The sequence below is a fragment of the Cryptomeria japonica genome, chromosome 5 (genome assembly GCF_030272615.1).
Source record: "Cryptomeria japonica chromosome 5, Sugi_1.0, whole genome shotgun sequence".
Lineage (NCBI taxonomy): Eukaryota > Viridiplantae > Streptophyta > Pinopsida > Cupressales > Cupressaceae > Cryptomeria > Cryptomeria japonica.
This window is the reverse complement of record NC_081409.1, coordinates 46,393,390-46,419,033: the sequence shown is the minus strand read 5'-3', so window position 1 is coordinate 46,419,033 and position 25,644 is coordinate 46,393,390. Positions and strand designations below refer to the sequence as shown.

Sequence of the window (25,644 nt, the reverse complement as noted above, 5' to 3'; positions counted from 1 at the left end):
TCCACCACACTTAGTCCCCTCACAATCCTAGTCCCCCTCATGATCCTAATCCCCCTCATGATTCTAAGGTGTCAGTGCAAGATGTTCATGAACCATCGACATGCATATTGGGTTCTTCCACTTTGGTGAAATCCGATCCACTTCAAGATCTCATTATTTCTCTCATATCATATCCACCTCATAATGGACTCACGTCTTCTTCCCAAAGAAAAGAGTATCCTACATGTCAAAATATTCATAAAGGCAAAGGAGTAGACCTTCATGAGAAAGAACCCCTCCATATCAAAGAAGATCTTAAGGGTCATGTCTACACAACTCACTCTCAAGACGCTGGTATCCCTCCATCAAAATCAAAACATACACCTTCCCCATCATACTTTCCATCCATCTTAGGTCCTTATATTCCTTCGTCCTCCATGCAAGGTCAGAAAAGGCACAAATCCTTGAGTAAATTTCATCAATCCAAAAGAACTCCATTTCTTTCATATCCATCCATGCATTCATTTCCCCCTCCAAGTAATTTGGATGTCAAGTATAATAGTCGTAAGTCTAGAAATCCACATGTATTCAAGGATCAACATGTCCAATATAATCGAGATGTCAAAACAAAGAACAATATGATCTATAAAGAAAAAAATATATCCAAAAGGCCACAAAGGCCCACTGAGCAAAATAAAACAAAGTCAAAATATATATGGGTTCCTAAATCCCTTGTGCAAGCAATGCACTCCAAGGAACCACAAAAGCATGAAAAATCAAAAACCATGTGGATCCCTAAGCAACTCCTTGAAGCACAAAAGCCTAAAGAAACATCCAACTTGGCATCCAAAATTGCTATTCCTCCATCCAAACCTTCCAAGTCTATTCCTCCACCACCTTCTTCATCTGTTTTGGGCCCTTATGTACCAAAATCCATAGCCTTTCCTCCGTCAAAATCTCAATATCCAAAATACATTTTTCCTCCATCAGTTCGTCACCCCTCAAGGTGTGTTCCAATGTTGATCTTGCCTTCATTTCCATCCAGTAAAGCCCAATTCTTCCAATACCCTATCCATTATCCAATGCATATTTTCCATCCTTCGATCCCTTTGATCCCATCCTTTGCATAAATCCTTGCCTTAGTTTCATCTCATTTTCCATGTCCTTATCCTACCAACGTCTTTGAGCATACTTTTAAAGGTCATGGTCCATTTTTTTTTCAAGGCTACTATCCAAAAAAAACAAAGACGCTTGAGTCCTTCTTCCATCCCCTATCATGTGTCCATCTTCTATTGAAAAAGTCAAAATACAAAAAAAAAAAGAAAAAAAAAAAAAGACAAAAGAAAAAAAAGTAAAGCAAAAATAATTCGTCCACTAGTGAAAACCTGGCAAACAGGCGCCTTGGGAAAGTACCATGATGAAAACCTAGCAAACAGGTGTCATGTGTAATCTATGAACTTCTTGCACACCACACTTGGGGGCAGGTTTCCTCCTTCATATCCTATTGCCCTTCATTATCCTATCATACCATGTCATTACCCTTCATATCCTATTGTCCCTCATGTCTAGTTTCCCTTTCCACCTTTGATCTTGACAAGGTTGAGGATCGTCATGATCATCATGCATCTTGTTTGCAGCTTTCAGTCTATCATAGCTTTTGGTCTTTATCCATTTTCTTATTATAACCTTTCATCCATATTCCCTGGCTTATTGCAACTTTCTGCCACTATCCCTTAGCCTACCCCGAACTTTAGTCCATGTCCCTTATCCATTCTTGGTCTTTCTTATCCTATCCATATCTTATCACCATCCATACACTCTTTTTCATTCCTTGATCTTGATCTGACATAAGGACGCAAAATTTAAACATGGTTTCAAACACCTCTTGACATGTCCCTCATGCCATGTTCCTGCTTTACATAGTCATATCCAGTCTTTTATCCCATTGTCTCCATAATAAAAGGCCTTTGTCTTCCCTCTATCCACCATCATTTCAGAAAGCCTATTTATTCACCTATCATATTCCTTGCCTTGCTAGAAATTGGGGGCAAAATCATAAAAATTGAAAAATGTCTTGAAAAAATTCCAAAAAAAATCAAATAATGTCCTAAAATAATAAAAAAAATCATATAATGTCCTGAAAAAATCCCTAAAAATCAAATAATGTCCTGAAAAAATCCAAAAAAAATTCCTTTGGCATTTTGCATTTTGTCAATAAATGGTACCCTCTATGCATAGACAGATCACTGAGCATACATCCAACAACAATCAATCAAACATTGTGCTTTAATGAAATCACGCATTAACAGATGAACTTTTCAATCAAACCAGACATTCAAATTGATCAAAATTGTCATATCAATCAATCAACATCAATATCATTTGTCCTTGTCACTACTATCATGGGTCTTATACAGGGTGTGGTATACTCGAAACCAGACTGTGTCCTGTCTTAGACGGGGTACCACATTTCCTGGAACCTGACAGCATGATCATTCTTGTGTTCCACTTTTGACAATGACGATCAAAATGTTTGTTTGACTTGGTCGAATTTGTGAGTCTTATCTTTTTACTGATTTATCTTTGGCTTCGATCATGTTCCTATGTTGCTCGAGGATGTCACTAAGTGCTTTAGAGTGATCGGGATGGTTCATGGTCCCTTTTTCTTTTCTTTGTTGTGTTTGCTGTTTGTGGAATGTTTGTCACAAACTGAGTCAACTATATCATTGGGTGTCTATGATAAGTACATTCACTTTGTGAATGCCGCACATACCTCGACACTTGATGTATGCACCCTAGGATGCTTCACTCATTCCTTGTGTGCGATGTGTTTGTCTTTTGCAAAAAGGGTTGCATTTCAGCTCTGGCCTTCCATGCCATGATGCTCTGCATCCGCTTTGCTACATTAAATAAAGGTTCTCACCTACTTTTGTGCATTGGTGAAAGCAAGTTTTTCTTCATCTCTAACTGTCCTCTGTCTAATTTCTTCTTACTAACATTTTTTCCGTCAGTCTTGGCAGTCTGTTCGAACTTATTGTCTTCTGTCATTCTTATCGATCACTTGGCCTCTTTTCTGGATTTTTCCGGCCAATTCCTCGAGGGGGCATGCATATGTTATTGTCTCCAAGAGGGGCAAAATGTAGACATCTAAAAATGGTCACCGCTTGCGGAGTCATACTTTAACATTGGCGCATTTCCTTATTTTAAGGTTCTTGCATCACATTAAAATCTCTTCTATGTTATGCACTTCGTCTTTATCATTTGCGAGCATTGAGTCCTTCTTCTGCATTCTTCATTTTTCTCGCTTTCGAATTTGGTCTTGTCGATAACAATCTTCAGTTATGATTTTGGTCGATTTTATCCTGTCGCATCAATGTGCATGCTCATTTATCATCATTTTGGTTGATCTTAGGGTTTTTTTCCTCTTGTCAATCTTGTCACCTTGCGATCGATTCGTCATCGATCCTTGTCCTTGTCAATCTTGTCATCTTGCGATCGATTCGTCATCGATCCTTGTCTTTGTCAATCTTGTCATCTTGCGATCAATTCGTCATCGATCCTCATTCTTGTCAATCTTGTCATCTTGCGATCGATTTGTCATCGATCCTCATTCTTGTCAATCTTCTCATCTTGCGATCGATTCGTCATCGATCCTTGTCCTCTTGTCAATCTTGTCATTTTGCGATCGATTTGTCATCGATCGTTGTCCTTTTCAATTGTGTCAGTCATTGTTCCTTGTCAATTGGCGCTTGTCAAATTGATCTCTTTATCAATCTTGGTCAATTTATCAATCAAATCATTTATCAGCATTGGTCCTTTGTCAATCAAAATCATAATCAAATCGACCCTACATCAATTATCTTTTGTCAAGACCTAATTGTCGTCCTTGCATTTCTAATTCATCTTCTAGGGTTTTATGATTTATTCATTTAATCTTGTTTGTCATTTTCCCTCTGGGTTAAATAATTTATTTATTTATCCTAAGTCTTCTTGTCACAATTAAATATTAATTTAATTGGCTAATTAATTCCCCCTCTTTTTGTGAATTAATTAATGAATGAAAAATTATTAATTAATTTACCTAATTTTCTAATTTCTAATTTCCTAATTTCCAATTCATCATTTCTAACCTAATTTTTCTATTTTATCCTATTTTTCTAATATTTCCCCTAATTTCATGGGAATGACATTTCAGTCTTGTCATAATTTGTCAATCAATCAATTTTGCATAGCAATCTTGTCAATTTGGTCATAATTTGTGAATCAATCAATTTTGCATAGCAATCTTATCATAATTTGTCATATTTGTCATTCTTGATTTGAAATTTCCTTTCAAATCTCTTCATGCTAATCTTGTCATCTCTCCAATTTGTCTATAAATTGGATGAGTTTCTTCAATCAAAGGATCAATTAATCACATTATCAAATCTAATCACATTTTCAGAGAAATCAATCACGCTTCTAGTATCCTTACACTACCATTTCATCTTGTCAATCTTGCTATGCCTTTGCATTTGTAGGTGAGATCCACAAACAAAGTAATTTGAAGGAGAAAGAAGGACAATGGAGAATTATGGAGGAGACATTCGCATTTGTAATGGTTTGCAGTTGATTTGAATGTCTTGTTTTCATATCTCTATTGAATGTTTTTTTAGGATTTCTTATCATTGCAATCTAGTTTTTGTGATTGAGCTAGTCTAATTTGCTATTTGCTTTGATGAATTCCAAATTCCTAACTACAAGTACATTTAAAAAATCCAGATGCATTTTTATTCTACTAAAAGAAGGCAATCTAATTTGTGACTTGCTTATCAATAAGAACATGCCTCCTTAGCCACCCTTCAATCTAATTGCCTTCTAAACCCCGTTTCCCTCATTTGATCATGTGTCCCCTTTGACTTAACCTTGATCCATTAAATCTCCAACCACCCTTACCTCTAAAATAGTGTTAGATCTATCTCCCTTGTTAAAAATTTTCCTTATAAGGATATTATTATATTATATAATTGGAGAATAGATAGGAAAAGTAGGGAACTAATGTAGCTCGGGACTCTCCCTCTCAACCACACATGTAAATCCAAAAATGCTTAAAAATAATGTAGATTTCTACCCTATCTCAAATAAAATCAAAACAAAAAACATTTAAATAGGAAACATGCAAAACATGATTCTTTCTTTCTATTGATAATTCAAAAAGAGATAACAATGTTGTTCGGAAAATTTACAAATCTTTCAACCTTAAACCAAACATACAATAATCTCAAATCTAATTACAAATCATAAATTTGATACAAAATCAATACATATGTAAGACTGAACTACAAGGAAATCCTCAACTAACTCTAAAAATGTTTCTTCAACTATTGTGCTTCAGTCGGCCTTCTCTATCACTATTCCTCAGCTTGAAAACTAAAAAGTTGAAATCTCCAACTCAAACCCTAAATATATAGACTCATGGTGGCTAAAAATACAACCATAAAACATTACCATGGGTTAAAGAAAGACTCCAAAAAAAAAAATGGTAAAAATCCATATGGCTCGAAGTAAGTGGACAACTTCTAAACATAGTAATTTTTTTCACATGGCCACCACTTTCTTATCCAAATAGGTAGTTGTCATAAAGATGCTCTATAACTCCTCAAAACCCAAAAAAATCACTAGCTTCCAAAATTGACACCTAAGTTTAGTATTATTCCAAGATTCTCTTTCAACAACTATTGACAAGTGTTCACAAATTACTTCCACCTTCCAAATTCGGTACATTGGTCAAGGTTTCCTTCATTATCCCTTGTAACATCCATCGACATGTGTCCAAATATCCTATAAGATGCTACCTAAAGGGCTTGGCTAAATGTTTATTAAATATTTAGGCCCCAAAAACATTAAATTTATTTATCAAAACAATATTCTAGACATTGCATTAAAACTAAATAATTGTTTTTGGTTCATGTAAGATTGCTCTCACATCCCAAGATGCTCTCACATTAGACACTTGGGGTAGGAATATTTTTTTGAATATGGATTCACAAAATGGAGTTGAGTGGTAGTAACACCCTTTTAGATTACAAGCAATCCTTTGTACACTCCATCAGCAAAATTTGGCACTTCAAATCTGTTCTTCTTTCTCCTCTTCCAACACCTAGCTAGAACAAGTATCCTTCTCTAACAACTTTGATGTACACTCAACGACCTAAATGCATAATCAACTCTAGCACAATCAACCACCTCCTCCAAGTGCCACACTCTTCTCCAATCTTGTGGGATTCAACCTACCATAGTCCATCCACCTCCACTAAAGTGCTCCTACACTAAACTTTGCATGCCAATCATCACTAAAAAATTCTATCTGAATCAACTCATCCAAAATATACAAATAATCATTAATATCAAATTTAATAAAATATGAATTAATATTCTCCTTTGGTGCAGCCTCATTATCCATTTTCATAATAACACTTAGAAAAATTAAACTTTATACTAGTAACCTTCGCTACTACAACTTTGACCTTGTTTTCAACATGTTATTTTACTATTTTTATACCATTAGAAAGATATATTACTGCTGTAAATTGATCTTCCATATTCAAAACATTGTTAGAATAATAATGTTAAGATTCATCATCCACAATATCTAACAAATAATCAAACTCTCTAACCATGAAATCTTCATCTTCACTTCTTCCAAACAAAGAATCATTGAAAATCTCCTCTTTTACCTTCATATTTGGTTCCTCAATTTCAACCTCCTCTAAATGAATGTAGTAGCTAAGGAAGAAGCATAATACCTTCACCAACTTTAGGAATAACCACTAGAAAAAATACATGGATCAATTCCCTGCTTAACTATTTTAAAAGTTAAATGTGGTACATATTATAAGTATCTCATGCATATTCTCTTGATCCTTCAACAAGACTTGAAATGTACATCAAGTCTTTGGAAGGGCGCCCCTTCAAACATCAACGGAGTTTTAAACATGAATATTTAAGTGCAGAGGACTAGTCACACACATTAGCACATTGCTTCAACTGTAATAAAGCATCATATAATCTATTATTGAATTGGTTTAGCTTCCTCGATTAGTGCATTTTGAATTGGGCCCCTATTATATTGTGTCTAGCAGTTAACAAACTGATAATCCACCTGCAGATGACCAGCATTATATCCTTTGCCATTGGTGTCGATCTTGTTGAATTCATTAACGTCCAAGTCAAGCCCTCCGTTGGAACATTGATCAACTATTCTCACAGTCGTCTCTGCTTTTGTGTCTCGCGGGTTTGTCACCTGCATAGCAACACCACAAGAATACTCAATAAATTTATTAAAAATGGAGAGTATTGATCGCAGGCTTCAATACTCACCCTGCCATCAAATCCTGAAACCCTCCCTTGGGGTTCTAAAATATGACACAGATTAATGAGCAGTTCTTACTTGCCCACCCCTTATGAACACCATGCTCCACCTCTCCAATTTCCAAAACCTTTTCAGGCCAATCTTTTAATTCATTATTTCTTTAAATTTATTCTTTCCTCCTATTAACTCTACAATTTCTACAATTACTCTTGGAGTGATTTGAATTAAGGCATTTGGTTCAAACAAATGAAGAATTCTCACATACACTTGGTTGCTTTCAATTATCAAAATTTGAGGGAAAAGTGATATAAGTATTTTTTTAAAAAAATTTGATTACCACATCAAAAATTATGAATTAGTCAAAAGATTTAACCATTTCAATTATCATTTTTCTCTTCCAATATTTCATTGACAAAACTGGAAACATGAAGCAAATAAAGAGCTTATTAATGTGCTTCCTTTTATAATCAAAATCTAATTTCCATTTCCCAAAGAACAATCTTTAAATACTTAATTAACACATCAAAATTTTTGAATTAATCAAAAAATTTAGTGATTTCAGTCATCATTTTCCCCTTCCAAAACTTGAATTGCACACCAGGAAGCCTAATCCAATCAAAGCTCATTAATGTGCTTCTTTTCAGAGTGAAATTCTAATTTCCATTTCTAGAGAAGAACCTCTTAAAGAGTTGGTTACCATATCAAAAGCTATGAGTTAACTAAAAGGTTTAATGATTTCAATTATCATTTTCCCCTTCCAATTCTTCAATGGCAGATCTGAAAGCCAAACAAAGAATTTATTAATGTGTTTTTTGGTCAAAATCAAATTCTAATTTCCATTTTCTAAAGAACAATCCTACTCTATGAAAAAACCAAAGACCTACCATGAAGGTCCTAACACAATCCTGATAATTAAAAAAAGAATTTAAAAACATTTCACCAAAACATGGATCTCAAGTTAACCGACTAATTTTCATTTTCTTATTATCATTAATAATTGTAAAAATAAAAAATTGATTTCAAAGTATACAATTAAATATTTAAAATGATATTATATTATTTATAATAAATTTAAACAATTAAAGATTTCCGGTTCAAGAAGGGAGATCCTTAATTTAATAGAACGCATATTATATGTTATATGTGAATCAGCTGCTCTTTTAAATATATAGAGTGATTACTTTCACTTAAACATTTACCACCCAATATTCTCAGGATTATAATCATATGATAGGTTGAGATTTGGTAGCCCGATATTATCACTAACATTACTTTATTCTCAATGTTAGGATATATCAGCTCTTGTTTCCATATGATTCTATAAAGAACTATTTTTTTCCTGTTGTGCATGTTACTGTTTTGAGCTGAACATTGACAATTTGTGTAGGAAAAACAGGAACTTGTTCACAACCCAATCAGTTTATGCCCCAAGTCTCCTATTTTATTAGCTTTGCCTTAGAGGACCTGACTAAGGATGGCATAGACGGTGATCAAATAGGACCCATTATAAAATATTATAAAAATATTTATTTGTTATTTTATTATAAAAAGATGTGTAAAAATTATAGTTTGTGTTTAATGGATGCAATTAATATTATGATTTATAAGAATTGATATATATAATTTTTTTCCAATATTTTAAACTAACATAAATTGCATACATTTTCTTTTCATTTAGAAGATATGGGAGTTCATATTCTAGTATAAAGTCTATATAATCAATTGTTAGTCATAATAAAAGACTATACAACAATTTTTCCATAGTGTCCTTAAAGTCATGCAAATCATTCTTCAAAATTTGTTTTTGTTTTTTAATCTTTTCTTTTGCATGTGCTCAATGTGTTAAACATGGTTTTGCATTAGGAGGATGTTAGCATTTGGATATTTATATATTTTGTATATGTAAATGTGTTTCCACCATACAATTTAATTCACCATCACATCAAGTGCACAATCATTCAACACAATCATAGGTGAGTTAAAAATAACATACATAAAGTGATCTATTATAAAATAGTAATAAATTTTATAGTTAATTTGGAATTCACAATATCTTGGAGAGTGAACTATTGAAAGATGAATCAAAAGATATCAAATAACTTAGCCTATTAGTTTATATTGTTATATAAACATAAATATAGTAACTAACATTATATATATTATAGTGATGGTTCACATAAATTTTCCCTATTTTATCAGCGTAGTTTCCTCCCTAATTATTCGACGGGGGTTTGGGGGTAGCTTAAACGATTTTTATTTATATTATAAAGGCATCAGGTGTTAAGAATTATGTAGCATTTTTGGGTGAACTATGTTAAATATTGTCTCTTCGCTGTTATTATTTATATGTTTTTCATTCCTTTATTTAATATTTATTTGCATATAATTGGTATTTTCTGCATGCAATTCCTAACACAATGTGTATGTACTAGGTGAGAGCATGAAGTAGATGCCTATGTCTAGACTATGTAAATGTTTAGCTGTAGTTTAGTTGGAAAAATGAATCACATTTACCAATAATTTAGTTTACTTCATTTATACAACACAATTACCTAGGGAATATTATTTCTATCATTTAATTAATATTGGTCTTAAAGTCACTATTTCTAGTTTGATAAAATGTAAACAATGATCTAATGAGATAGTTCATGATTATCTTATTCAATGTTATCCTTGTCCATCAAAATGCACTAGATCAAATTTTAGATGATGAGTTCCAACCCTACACCACATAAAAATAAATATGACAATAATGAACATTCTAGGATAAGATAAATTGATATAATATTAGACAAAATTAGAAGATCATAATGACATAAAACATTAAAATAATTGTTATGAAAATCTCCTAGTTGCACTATAAAGTGCTTTAGCCCAAATTGATTAAATATGTGTGCTCAAATTTTAACAACATAATATTTCATTCACTTGGTTGATGGAAATGGCTAGGATTGACTTCAATTTTTTTTTTAAAAAAAGAGTTTTGGATGGAGGGTTGAGATATAATTGAAATATCAAGGTTTCATAGTGCTTGATAGCTATCAAGCATTGAGAACTTGACAAGTGGCTCAAGGAGATTAGTTGGGGATGGTGGCTCCAAGATCATAGGAGGATCAAGGGTGGAGATTTGATATGGGAAATAGTGGTTGGGTCAAATTTAGTGGGGCACTCAAAAGTACTTTAGAAGGATTTTTAAAAAGATAAGTCTTGTCTTCATCCATACCTCCAATTACATTAGGAATGTTAAATTGTCATTTATGAAAAATAGGTGGATTGTCTCATGCCTTTAGGTACTATGGTCAATTTAAAATTGAGGAACATAAGCTTTCACCATACCTTGGGGTGCTAGTTTGCAAGTACTTGGTATAACAAGTGGATCTCATGGGACTTTGGGTTGGTCACATCCAAGCTTAATGATTGATCGTCCCATGTACAAATAATTAGATGTTAATTAAGAGATAATTAAAGATTAAGAGTACTTTATGAAAAATGTATAAAATATCATTTAACTAAATATAAATTTCTATTTAATTGTTTTAGGAAAAAGGGGGATATGAATTAGGTAAATAATCATACAAAAAATATTTACCAAGGGTTAGAGGTTAGGGATAGATAAAAATATTATTTAATTAATTTAGTTAAAATTTGAGATAATTGTTTAAATACAAATGATCAATTTTAGGTGTCTATATGAATAGTTATCATCATTCATAGACTCATATACAGTTTTTAAGAAAATTTGAGTTAAAAATAACCAGAAACAAATAGACAAATAGACACATTTGTATGAATTTTCACATTTTCCATCAAATCATTCTATTCTTCTAAATTTTGACTAATAAATATGAATTTTCACATCTTCCATCATACCATTATACACTTCCATATTTTCATAAAGAGGCTGCTATTGTTTCGCACATAAATAATAGAAAGCAAAAGAGCTAAAAATAAACCTTACCAGTTTGATTAAATTGCGCAAAGAAAGAAGAAGTTCAAGTAGCTTAATATTTAACCAGTCCCGCACTCCTCTCTTCTTCCATTCACTATCTTGATCAAATGGACTTTTGAAAAACTAAACACATTTCTCAAATAATTCATTTAATACATAACATACTTTAAATTCGAACTTGAAGATAATAATCCCAACTTAATTAAAATTACCCATAAAAAGGTAAAATCACCCATGCTTGTGTATAACGCCTTTGAAGAGATTATCATTTCAAACAATCTGGTTGATGTAAAGAATTAAGGAATGAAAACAATATGCAGATCCAAATACGGTGTCAACATTATATTACTTTTTACGAAACGATGTTTCTTTGCAGGAAATACTTACTAGGGAGAAAGCTAATTAAATTATTACTTTTATCTTTTAATGTATTAAAATGTTTATGCAGACCTTAAAGTTTAATCAATAATGTAATATTTACCAATTACTTGTTATTTTCGGTGTATAAATATCGAGTTAAAACCACAATCTAATACTAAGACTGATAAAACCACAACTCATAAAATAAACCTATAGTATCTAGCAGATCAGTTTATACACCCCGTGCAAAACCACATACAAAATGCGGTCACAACACATATAATATCAGTTTTACATAGAGCCCATATAATTTTCAAATGTAGACTCCACAGTTTCTTTCAATGGAAGAGGACAGAATTTTCCAAAGCCCTGTGCCAAATCCCATGAGCCAAAAACCTTCCTGCCAAAAAAGAAAGTATCAAAAACCCTTTGGGAAAACACTATTGTATCAAATACCATGAGCTCGAACACTCCTCCAGACAACGAACATGAATACTTGAAATGAAAGGGGAGAGCAAGAATAATTATCATCATAAAATTTTACATCAACATTACTCAAGAAAATCACATAACTATTACTACAAACCTTCCCATACCCTAGAAGGAATTTCCTCAAAACCCACCTCTCGCTTATTAGCATTGCTATCAATGGCTAAATTTGCCAAATAATCTGCAATCTTATTAACTTCTCTGTAACAATGGGATAACAAAAAAGATTCAAACAATTCTAATGTTTGTAAAATTAGATCAAGTATATACCGCAAATTCCAACAATTTGATTTCTTTTTCATAACACATTGAATAATCACCATAGAATCACCTTCAATTATTAAGTCCTTAATTCCCAAAGAGATTGCCATATCCAATCCAAAAGACAAAGCATGAAATTCCGCATAATTGTTAGTTTTAAAACCAATAGCATGACACTTAGCTCGAATAAAATTTGCATTGTGATCATAAATTACCATGCCTACCCCGGCTGGCCTAGGGTTACCACGAGTGGCCCCATCAAAATTCAGTTTAAAATGCCCCTTCGGAGGAGGTTTCCATCTAGCAGAGCATCTCTTACCTATTGCATCATTCTTTTTCAAAATTGAACCATGAGAGGGTAAAACTGACAACATCTTCCAAGCTCTAGTAACTCTACTATCCCAGTGCGAAAAACAAGTAAGATTGTCCAAATTCTTATAAATAAACAACAAAGCAACCTCAGAGATTGAAGACTCAATTTTTAATAGAACCTCAGACACAGGTGAACTTGTTTTTTTAAATATCTTATTGTTTCGCTCTAGCCAAATATTCTAAATCACGATAGATGGAGATATGATCCAAAGGCATGCATAAAAAGATGAGGCAAACATAAAGGGCCAAGATCTAAAATGGGAAATGAGATCCTTACCAATAACAAAGGATATATTTAACTTCTCAAACAACCACTGCCAACATTCATAAGCATAATCACAATGTAGGAACAAGTGTGAAGAAGATTCCAAATTTTTGTTACAAAGGACACAAGGGAAAACAACAGTAATACCAAGCCTATCAAGTCGCATACTTGTAAGGACTCTATCCTGAACTGCCAACCAAGCAAAGGCTCCAACTTTAGGAAGACAAGCAGAATGCCAAAACAACTTCTAAGGCCAGGATGACAAATCTTTAGCAACCATAAGAGAGTTGTAACCATCTTTAATAGTGTACTTACCATAAATATTCTTTGTCCAAATAAGTTCATCCTCAAAATCAGAAAGAAATACAATTCTATCCCCCAAAATCTTCTCAAAATCTAATTTCATACTTTGATCAACATCTAAGAAATCAATCGACTTCCATCTAGCTAGCTTAAGGGGTCCACTAGTCACAATTTCAAAATAATCTGCTACAAAAATACCCCAAAGGGAGGAAAGAATAGTGATTAGAGGAGACCAATCCCTAATATTCACCAAAGGTGTGTATCCATTCCATACTTCATCCCAAAATCTGACCTTTCTACCATTGTGAATAATCCATGAGAGATGAGGCAAAATAACTGATCTACATTTACAAAGGAAATTCCAAATGGCAGAACCTGAAGGCAAATTTGAGACTTTAAAAATGTACTCTCTCAGTCCATTATTTAAATATTTGGCAAACATAATCTGTGCCCATAAGGAGCTAGGCTTGTCATATAAATTCCAAACCAACTTAGCACCTAAGGCTAAATTCTGATTCTCTAGACTCTGAATTCCTGTTCCCCCAAGTTCCTTAGGCAAACATACCTTATCCCACGCAACTAAAGGGAATTTTTTCTTGCCATCTTTATTATTGTTCCAAAGAAAATCTCTAAGGGTATCCTGTAAACTAACAATAACTGCTTTTGGAGACTTCAAAATAGACATGAGATATATGGGAACAACATTCAAAACAGACTTGATGAGAACAATTTTACCCACCAAAGTTAACCATCTATTGTTCCATGAGAGAATTCTTTTAGAAATGACCGAAATAATCTTATTCCAAAAACCAATCTTATCCTATTTAACAAAGAAAGGAATCCCAAGGTAAGTACATGGAAGATTTCCAGTCCCAAATCCCCAAAAGGATTGCAACCTATGCTGAACCAGTTGTGATGTATTAAGGAAGAAAATCTTTGATTTATCGCCATTCACTTTCTGACCAGAAAACGATGCATAATTTTGTATTATTCCTTTAATCACTTTTGCCTCAACTAACGAAGTATGTCCAAATAATAGAGTATCATCTGCAAAGAGACATTGAGAAATACTTTGGTGAATATTATGAATCCTTATACCTTTCCAAAGCCCCTCCACTTTAGCAGCCCCAATAGCCCAACTAAAGGTTTCAGCTAGGAGAATAAACAAAAAGGGAGAAAGGGGATCTCCCTGTCTCAAACCCCTGGTGGAAGAGAAAAAACCACAAGGAGAACCATTAATTAAAACAGATAATCTTGCAAAAGAAATACATGCACGAATCCATTTGACCCAGGCTTTGGAAAAACCTAACTTCTCAAGAACAACACATAAAGCCCCCCACTCTACTCTATCATAAGCCTTCATCATGTCTAGTTTAAGTATCATGGCTGGTGTTCTTTGGGTGGAAATAGAATGAAGCACCTCATGTGCTACAATTGCACCCTCTGTCGTCTCCCTTCCAGGAACAAAACCACCTTGCTCCAATGAAATGATCCTAGGTAGAATTTTTGCCAACCTAAGGGAAATTGCCTTCGTAAATATCTTGTACAAAGTGTTACATAAAGCAATGGGGTGGAAGTTAGCAAAAGTCTTAGTATCATCTTTTTTAGGAATAATTGCAATCATTGTAGTATTAAGTTCTTTTAAAATAGACCTATTTCTCCTAGCTTCCTCGAGAGCCAATAAAACATCATTTCCCACAAAATCCCAACATTTCTAAAAAAATAAAGGAGTAAAACCATCTGGTCCCGGAGCTTTATTCGAATTCATGGAAAAAACAACACTCTTAACTTCTTCTAAGGAAAAGGGAGACATCAACATCTTATTGTCTTCCAAAGATACTAAAGGAGGAATATTAGATATAATATCATTGCTGAGATTTCTATTTTCCGAAGATAATAATGACTTAAAAAACCTAACTGCCTCTGAAGCAATATCCTCTGGCTCTGTCAATAAATTCCCATTCTGACACTGAATACAAGACATCCTATGCTTACATCTTTTAATCTTAGTTGAAGAATGAAATTTTTTTGTGTTTTTATCACCATCTGAAAGCCATATCTCTCTAGATTTCTGCCTCTAATAGATTTCCTCTCTAGCTAACACCTCCTCAAGCTGTAAGTTTAGTGATTTCAATTCATCAAAAACTTGTGGCACCATACCATGTTGAAGCACATGAGTATTAAGACACTCAATCATATCTTGAATCCTTTGTTTCTCCTGAAAAATGTTCTTAAAATGCGAGATATTCCATTCCCTAATATTCAATTTCAAATAACTTAACTTCTTAGAAATCTGAAACATACAGGACCCAAAACAAAAAGGATTAGAATTCTACCATTTCATAAGTAGAGGCAAAAAGGAAGAATCCCTAAACCACATGGGCTCAAATTTAAATGAAGACTTAAAAGAAGCCCTATCCTCAATAACTGATAGGGAAATTGGAAAGTGATCAGAACCCGAGACCAGTAGAATAGAGGAAAAGAATTGAAAATCTGAATCAATCCAATTCTCAGATAAGAAAAACCGATCTAATCTCTCAGCAATTTGAGAAAAATCCCTTCTCATGTTTGTCCATGTGAAAACCCCATTTTGAGACTTATAATAAAAAAGGCTCATATCAGAAATGAAATCCCCAATGTCATCCATAATCTTTTTATTAGAGAAAACACCTCCTCTTTTCTCATCTAAATCAGTGATAGCATTAAAATCACCCTCAAAGATAATAAAGGAACCATGTCTTAAGGGAGAAGAAATCCTCTTTAATTCACCCCATAACTTACTTTTCCCTTGAATTCTTGACGGAGCATAACTATTAAAAAGCCAAAATTTAACCTTCGAAATCTTGCTTATAACTAAAGTCAACATCCACTTTGTAGTAGATGCCACTAATTGTACCTCAATATAATAATTATTCGAAAGTAGTGCCAAACCTCCTGAAGCACCACAAGAAGGAGAAGAAAGAAAATTCCACCTTCTCCAAGATGAAAAAACCTAATCAGCAGACTCCTTTGACAGCTTTGTTTCTTGCAACATAAAAATATCACACTTAAATAAGTCCATCTGGGACTTAATTAAGCATCTCTTGTTAGGGGCATTTAAGCCCCTAACATTCCAAGAAATAATTCTCATTGTCCTCGAGGGGAGGCTGCAGCTCCCCTCTTCCCATTAGTCAGAGAACTTTTTCTTTCCCCAAAGCAACCTTGCAAATTACGTTTCACACCCCCTGACCTTGTCACATGAGGACTAGTCATAGATCTTTTATTCCTCTTTATTTTTACACTTACATGAGTTAGGCATGTTTTCTTAGGCCTACCAAGAGAGATCGAATGCCTCCCTTGCCCACTAGTAGGAGAAAGGGACAAAGTCTTTTGAATTCCAACATCAATTTCCATTTGAGTCTTAAGATTATTTGGAGGCCTACCTCTCCCAGGAGAAACCACTGATGATGAAAAAACTAGAGTTATTTGGACAATTGGTAAACTCTTGCATGACTTTGGAGAAGCCAAGATAATTGGATTATCTTCAAAACCCAATTCTGTTGCAGCCAAAACCGCAAAAGGATTAGTAGATACCAAAATTGGCAGGTCGAGTTTATACCCCCCAAATCATTCTCAATTGAACAAATAACTCTATTAGTAATACCCTCATCCATCTGATGTGCATGATTGTTAAAAATATCATTTACTTGCTGAACTAGATTCTCATCTGGCATAATAACTGGGACAACCTCTGACGGATTACTATTCCCTAAGGAAGATTCATTAGCCATATTAATTTCAACATTCAGAGGGGAATTATTAGACACCAAATTCTTAATTTCTTGAACTAAAGAAGCATCATTAGGAAGACCTATGCCATGTACCTGTTTAATAGTTTCCATATCAATCACTACATTTTTATCTAAATTCACATTCTTTGAAGAATCAAAAACCTCTTTATGAGTCCATGAAGGCAAATTGTCATTCTTACCTTTTATGTGATTATTTGGCATCTTAGGGCAATCTATTGTCAAGGAATGATCTACTTCATCTATCAGGGGATTGCCATCCATCGCTATACCCCCGTTATTAGAAAACGTCTTCAGAAAAGACAAAAGTGAGACCGAACCCGAAGTGTGATCATTTGGTTTCCCAGAACTATGACACAATGGATTATTTTCAAGATTAATGTGACCCATTTCTACCAATTTATGCAAAGAGACATTTCTACATCCTTCAATCGAAGGTCCCGCCGATAAACTATCTTTATTAAGGGATTTAGGGACAGAGCCAACAACCTACATTGGTTTTTCTTAAAATCCATAAGAAACGGAGCATCCAAAAGTAAAGGAGACTTAAGAAGCTCTGTATCTAATTTCTTAATTGACTGGCACCAAATACCATCACGAGACTTGATATTACAAGTATAGGGGCAAACATTGTTAGGGTTAATAAGAACACAAATTTTTACTAGAACCTCTCCCTCCACAAAGTCCATTTTAGATGTTAAAAAAGTTCCAATAGTATTTCCAATTTGCTCAAGAACATCTGGATCCATAAATTCAAAAGGAATTTTTGGTAAACCAAACCAGAAAGGAATAAGTTTCGAACTAGACCAAGCAGGAACAAAAAAAGGTTTCCAAGCCGCAACTGAAATTAAATGTTTTCCAAACCAATGATGCAAAGTTCTTAATACCTCATCTCTGAAAGAAGGAGAATCAAAGACAATAATAAAAGCATTCAAAGACAATAACTGAAAATAATGCATATCCCCCCGTCTTTTCTACAACTTATGATAAAGCTTTAACAAACTAATTTGATCACCCCAAATTTCCCTAGAAATAGCATTCAAATGCAGGCAATTCGCTTTCTGATCAACATAGGAACCCAGAATATCAATACAAGGGATAGGAGCCCAAACTTGTGATGAAGAAACCCCCAACATAATAGGATCAGTAGGTATCTTACTTACCTTTTCCGGACTAGCTTCCTTGAGGTTCACATTTACCTTATTTCCCACCTGCGCTGAAGAAATAGAAACCCTAGCCACAATCTCCTTATTTGCCAAGCCAACAACCCTAGCAACCGTTTGCTGAATTCCAAGATCCAAAGACCATTTCCCCAAAAAAACCCTTCAATTACTTCTCAGAATTCCCTTGATTCTCACCATTATTAAAATGCCCTCGAGTGAATCTCCTTCCATTTTTATTCTACCTCCATGCCACACTGCGTCTATTCCAAAAGAAGCCTTGAAAGTATTTTGAAACTGGCCGAAAAACCTTGTTATTTCCGCTCCAGTTTACCTGTATCGCCATGTCCTTCCATCTGCCATTCGTGTAGACCCACTGCAGAACATGAGGTGGGTCTTCCCAACCCACATTCGCCCATGAACCCAAATGCCTTCTATCAGCCATGACTGTATTCATTTACTGAAATTTGTAACCCTAAAAATCTATTATTGTTGCAGCAAACCCTAACTGTCAAATATTCACTCTGTTGAACTCCTTGGAATAGCCTGGAGTATATTATTATTGACGTCTATATTGTTATTATTCTAAAATTTAACTTCATACAGTATCTTTTATATCTGAAAACCTCCTTTTGTTTTTATAATTCCAGATTTTGACTAATTTTACTCGCCTTGAGTTTGGAATTTTGCTTCTAGGCCTGATTTATCTCCTCCAAGGCCTGATTAATTCATTCTCTTTGCTTGGGTATGCTGGTCTACTCCTATGTTCTGTAAGCTTGTTCCAGATTCACTGTGAATGGCTTGATGATTGAGACAAATAGTTCACTCCTCTCTGATCCTTAATCTGATCCGCAAGTCTACCCTTCAAATTTGCCCAGATCTGATAGTGAAAACCTTAGGTCTGCTCCTTTATCCTGCTCCCTGAATTCACTTAGGTCTGATTCTTATCGGATAATTATTCTTCCATACCCCCATCCAAACAACATTGCTCATCCCACTCTCTTGGCCAAGGATGATTACTCTTTGTTTAATATCATGTGCAAGACTCTTTAGGAACCAAAACCATTTTTTTTAATCTTTAATACATCATGATTTGCACTGATATCTACCTTGTTAGACTGGTTTACTGTAAATGAATTTGCTCAGTTTGATTACCTTAATTTAAGAAGATAAATTGGCTTCTCAGGCCACCGCTAATTCAATATATCCAACGAAGCTCAATGATAGGTTTAGTGGTGCCACAACAAAATGTTCCCCCGAACTCATTATTCATTATTCTCCTCTCAGTCATTTTATTCTATAATCTATATTAAGTTGACTGAATTGGGCCACCATTATATTGTGATTAGCAGCTAACAAATTCATAATCCACCTGCAGATGACCGACATTATTTTCGTTACCATTGGTGTCAATCTTTGTTGAATTCATTAACATCCAAGTCAAGGCTTGTGTTGGCATTGGAACATTGATCAACTATTCTCACTATTGTTTGTTCTTTTGTGTCTCGGTTTGTCACTTGCAATTTAACACCACAAGAATACTCAATAAATTTATATAAGATATAGATTTAGATCCTATAAATATATATGTTGTTGAATCTGAAAAACTAAACTACAAGGAGCATGTGAAGCAAGGGAACAATTACATTTAAACATTTGCCACAAGAAGCTTGTTCGGTTGGGCCAACAGGTCCACAGAAGGCAGTCCAACCATATTTCATGCACCAATCAAGGGGCTTATCTACATCCCAAGTGGTGCAGTAAATGGATGCAGTGTTCAAATCCCACCCAATATTCTGAGGATTATAAAGATTATATGTTGCCCTCACATCGGTGGCTTGTTGGGCATTAGCCTGCAATGCAAGCAAACTTAACCCAATATCATCACAAACATCACTCTATTCTCCATCTTACAATACCAAATACATTTTTTAACCCAATTCCTCAAAACTGTTCTAAATTGAATTTTGATGTTTCGATAGGAGTTGATGCTCTGCAAAATGAACAATGTTAGACTAAAACCTGTGGTCGTATAATATACAAAAACACAAGAAACAACGACAAATGTTAGTGTTAATCAACCAAAAACAAGTCTAAGCAGGCATACCAAAAGAGACACTAAAAACATGATGAAATATTTAACTATGGAAGCAAATACAACAAGGCATCTCCAAATGCCTTCTACCATGCTCTTAGCTCCTTCTCCCTTGTTCTTCTCTTCTCCAAGTTCCATTTTAGTGTAGCTCTCAGTAGCTTTTTGCACTATGGATGCCTTATGAAGATTCAAGATTGAAATGATGATTAATCTAAAATGTTATGCAAATGTGAACAAGAGCTAAAATGAGAGATTTATCTAATTAGCTAGTGTTGATTTCAAACCAAAAGAGTGAATATGATTGATTATCTAATGCTCTCTAAAACTGGCTATAATGTAAATGCATACAAGTTTTCAAGATCTGGATTATGAGGAAATGAGCTCTATTTATAGGAAAAATGGAGCAATGGATGGTTGAGATTGAGTAATCTCAACAAGGGTCAGGATTGAATGGTATTCAATCCATGTAAGGACTTTCAACCCAATCCCAGAATGACAAGTGTCAACATGAGAGGGGTTGAGAGGAGAGGGAAGAAGCATTAAATGTTTGACATGACCTGAGAGTTACCTTGGGAGTTAAGATTAAGGTTGGATTGAGTGAATAAATTAATTATCCAAAGAATAATGCTTTTATCCAATAGATAAACTCTTGTGCAAAGGTTAAAGGGAAAACAATGGTCAAAGCAATAAATGCTTGAGGAGACACATGGGTCACATGAGGGTTGAGTTTAGGGGTGAAAGTCCCTAACCATGGGTGCAAGTGGATTTAACCATTAATGGTCATGTAAGAGCCATAAGTGGTTTGGAAGACTTTAGAGTTTAAATTGTTGAACACACAAAGCATTTAATGCTTTACAAAGACTTTGAAGTCTTTGAGAAGTGACTCCAAGTTGCTTAGGAATGTGACAATAATTAGGGGATGGATTAGGCTAATTAGAAAGAGGTTAGAAGAATCTAGAAGGGGGTTAGGATTGCAAGTGGGTTTGGTGGGTGAGAGAAAATAGGATTTTTATTAAAATAAAATTCATTTATTTCAACAAATAGGTGCAAGTTGCATTTTTAAGAGAATGCAAGTGGGGGGGATTTAATGATTTAAATAAATGTTTTATTTAATTTATTTAAAAGAAGAAATGGGGTTAAATTGAATAAATAAGATTTATTCATTTAATTGATTGTGATTTTGGTTTAATGAATTAATTAAAATAAATTGAATAATTTATTTAATTAATAGGAGAATGTTTGGAGATGAATTAATTAAATGTTAATTTAATTAACTGATGGCTAGTGGGTTTTTAATCAAATAAATAACAAATATTCATTTAATTAAAATGGACAGATTTATGTGACTACATTTGCCCTTCTTTGAGATAGTGTGGTTTATCATGTCGTTTGAAAGAAAGAAAAATAGGTGTGAAGAAATATGCCCCATAAAATGTTAATTTAATGAGTGGTATGCCTCGTCGAGAGATGGACCAATTTTTTTTGAAAAATCGGGCGATCTCTCTAAAAAGAATGAATATTGGCGGGGTGGTAGAAGGGAAAAATTTAGCAATACTAGTGAAAAATAGAAGAAATCGGAGATAAAATGAAGAAATAGGAGACTCAGGAAGTTCACGGGGACCACGACGGTGAGTGGGGGAAAATTAGGGTTACGAGGAAGGGTATATATTGAGGGAAATGGGTGAAGACAGGCTCATTTGCATTCGCGTCCATAGTGAAATTGGAGCTCTGATAGTGACCTTTTGGAAGAACAAGCAAGAGTCAGGATGCTGGTGCCTATAGCAAATCATCATCTGGAGCGAATCTGTCGATTCCAGCGGCCAGACAACTATGGACCAGCAGTATGTGAATTTGAATTTTTGAATTTTATGCATTTTTGGTATGCTTTTTGCTTAGTCCAAGTTGAGTCAACACAATAGCACTAAAACAATAGCGCTATTGCATAGTGGTTTTAGTGTTGTTGTCAAAAGTAGTGCTTTTGTTTGTTTAGCGCTATTGAGTAGTTGATTGAGCATTGTTGTTGTGAGGTGGCGCTATTGTATAGTCAATGTAGCGCTATTGCATAGTTGAGTTAGCACTTTTGTAAGCATATTAGTGCTGTCGTGTTCAAAATAGCACTTTTGTTTAGGAAAATAGATGCCCTAGTGTGTTTGAACAAGAATATCCTAATGCCAATGATGGATGGATGGAGATGTGAGGTGAGAGTTGTTTTGAACCATAGCAGCCCTTATGAGACTTAGGTCATTTAAGATAAATGTCTATTGTAGTCTAGGTGTGCCATGATTGCTTACCTATTGAGACCCGAAGACACTTGATCAAAGTATATGTTGATAGCTTAGGTTTAAACTTAAGAAAGTTTGAAAAAAAACAACTGATGATGATGGTCGATGCACGTGTGTAAGAAGATCTTCACATCTTACAGATGCACGAGAGGCATCCCGCCACACAGGTACTACGCGATCGATTGATAGAGGCCGAGGTGGATTGCATTGCAGTGATAGACCTGTATGATGTTATGTATATGCCCATGATTTGAACGAATCCTGGGCTAATCATAGCATTGGTAGAGCGATGGCATCGTGAGACATGCACGTTTCACTTGGCGCAGGGGGAGATGACAGTTACACTGGAGGATGTATAGCGCGTCCTGCACATTTCTATTTGAGGGAGTTGGTGATGTATGACTGAGCTTGAGAGACAACAACAGTGCTGATATTTTTTGATGAGGATGTTTTCATTAATGATGGGTCGATAGCCAAGGAGGATATAGAGGCCTTGTATGAGCCATTACCATCAGTGCTATCAGGGATTTTTGGGGGACTGCTATGTCCAGATTGACGATCGCATGGACTTGCCGTTGGTTGGGGTCAGGTGATCGAGAAGATGATGATAGAGAGGACCTAATTTGCATGGGGACTGTGCATTCTATCGCACTTATATCGGGATCTACATGAGGTAGCATACCGAGGGGTGGGCTCATTGGGAGTGGGGATCACTCAGCTGCATATTTGGGCGTGGGAGCACTTACCTATTACCTGACCAGTTAGTCTAAGATTCTGAGCAGTGGACCAGCCATATGTATACATGTATGGAGGTATGATGAGTCAGCCCCACCTGAAGAAGTTAGAGTGATGGCGGCGGGCACTGGATGATTTGGATACAGTGATTTGGAGACCGTATATTGAGTGTGAGCCCTGGGAGGATGATGCAGAGGCGTTGCCGTATGTGTTTATGACACGATACCCCATCGGTAGGACAACCTACCATGTGGAGAGATAGCTTCCTGACAGATTTTTGAGACAGTTTGGGCGAAGGAAGGGATTGCCTAGTGGATCGGGAGAGTATGCATGGGTGGTATGAGAGAGGTACTTATGGGGGCTAGTGTTACCTTATGATAAGGCATTGGCAGAGTTCCGCACATTATAGGTGAGACATGGCATATGAGGTCGGGGGTGGTAGATGTAGGGGTGTTAGAGGAGTACACTCAGTATATTGCGACACATCCAATTCCTTGGATATCAGATCCAACAAAGCCAATTCTAGATTTTGAGGAGGAGAGGAGGTCACAGAGTAGTAGGTGGACGAGGGAGAGGGAATGGTGGTGGTGGGGATGGAGGAGGAGGAGGAGGGGCTGGGGGTTTTGGAGGAGGTGGTGAATTCAGAGGTGGAGGTGGGGCTGGTGGATGATTATAGCGAAGAGGGAGAGGTGGGTAGCCATTGCGGCTATCTCAGGGAACTTTGATGCAGGGAGGCATGACACTAGGTGGCAGGGATGTAGGTGAGGGATAGGCACCTATGGATACAGGGGAGGGAGCTACTGGAGAGGGAGCCACTAGAGAGGCACCTATGGATATGGGGGAGGGAGCTACAGGTGGAGATCTGTGGGACCATATGATACTATTTTTGTAGACTCGACTAGAGGATATGGAGGCAGAGGTGGCTACTAGAGATGAGCAGTTGTTTGCACGAGAGTCAGAGTTGACTATAGTGTTGCGGGAGAGAGATCAGGTCGTGGATAGGGTGATCCAGTTACAAGAGAGAGTGTGGGCCTTGGAGGGAGTACAGGTACAAGGGCCTTTTGTGGATGCATTGGTGAGGGAGGTATGGAGAGCAGGCGCAGAGGTTGATTACTAGTGTGGCTTGTATGAGTAGGAGGTGCCATCTAGTCGACGGGTATTGAGTTATTCACAAATGCGTCGGGAGAGATTAGAGTGGTCTCAGAGGATGCAGAGCAATGGGGGTGTGATGGGTCCTTCATGGCGAGATAGATCAGGTGGTGATGGTGGTGCAACATCTGGTCAGAGTGGCATCTGAGAGGGAATTCTTTGTATGCTTTTACATTGTCATTTTGGACTGTGTCTTGGATGGCTCTTGGTAGCCGATATTTTGGACTTCATTGTACTCTGATACATGTATGTTTTTGGTGATATGATATGATATATGAGGAGATCCCATATTTTTGTGTTGATATGCATTTTGATGATATGTATAGATGTTATGTAGGATGATGATCTTATGATTTATGCTTAGATGGATAGTTGTTTTTGTTTTATGTATGAGTTGATGAGATGATTCTTATATGCATGTTTCATGATGATTTATTCCTACATGATGTCTATATGTATGTTGTATGAATGGGATGCTAACATATGGATGTAGGTTGATGTGCATGATTTTCTGATGTCATGTCTTATGTGTGTAATGCCATGATGATGATGTCTGCATAGTTAAATGATTCTAATGATGGTATAGATAGGATCTTGTGCTTCATGTCGATACAATGATGAAATAATGATATGCAATGATGTTAATGTAATGTGTTGAATGAATGATTTATTTATGTAAATGCATCTAGATGGTTTCTAGAGGAATGCAATATGGATAAACAAATGTAAAGTACAAATGTTTATGTGATGATTTCTAAATGAATGAATATGTTTAATGTATAAACTAATGTTGAGACAAATGGTTTTGTTTATGATTTGATAAAATATGACTAAGCGAAATGATAATGTTATGATAATGCAACTTTATGAGAAATGAATAACTACACCGTAATGCAATTAAAAGGAGAATGAATGCATTGTAATGAATCCTAAATGAAATGAAATGAATGAGTATAAGAATATACTAAATGGATAAATGAATGCACTTAACTAATGGATAGATAAATAAATGTATGCAACTATGGAAATCTAAATAAATGTATGGTACACAAGTGTTTAAATGATGATCGGTAACTAACACTAAATGAATGCATAGTAGTGGTTAA

At 35.2% G+C, this 25,644-nt stretch overlaps 1 protein-coding gene across 1 annotated transcript in view; it reads right to left on the bottom strand.

The window, feature by feature from the left end:
- Positions 1 to 7,073: 7,073 nt before the first annotated feature.
- The window catches only part of LOC131040124 (pathogenesis-related protein PR-4-like), a 41,833-nt gene continuing 23,262 nt past the window's right edge, over positions 7,074 to 25,644 (bottom strand). Inside the window, exons 2-3 of the mRNA XM_059220327.1 lie at positions 19,924 to 20,175; positions 7,074 to 7,261 (exon numbers count right to left, since the gene is read on the bottom strand). Of these exons, the coding sequence (XP_059076310.1) occupies positions 7,094 to 7,261; positions 19,924 to 20,175 (420 nt within the window). The 3' untranslated portion in view covers positions 7,074 to 7,093. The remainder of the gene's footprint in view (positions 7,262 to 19,923; positions 20,176 to 25,644) is intronic.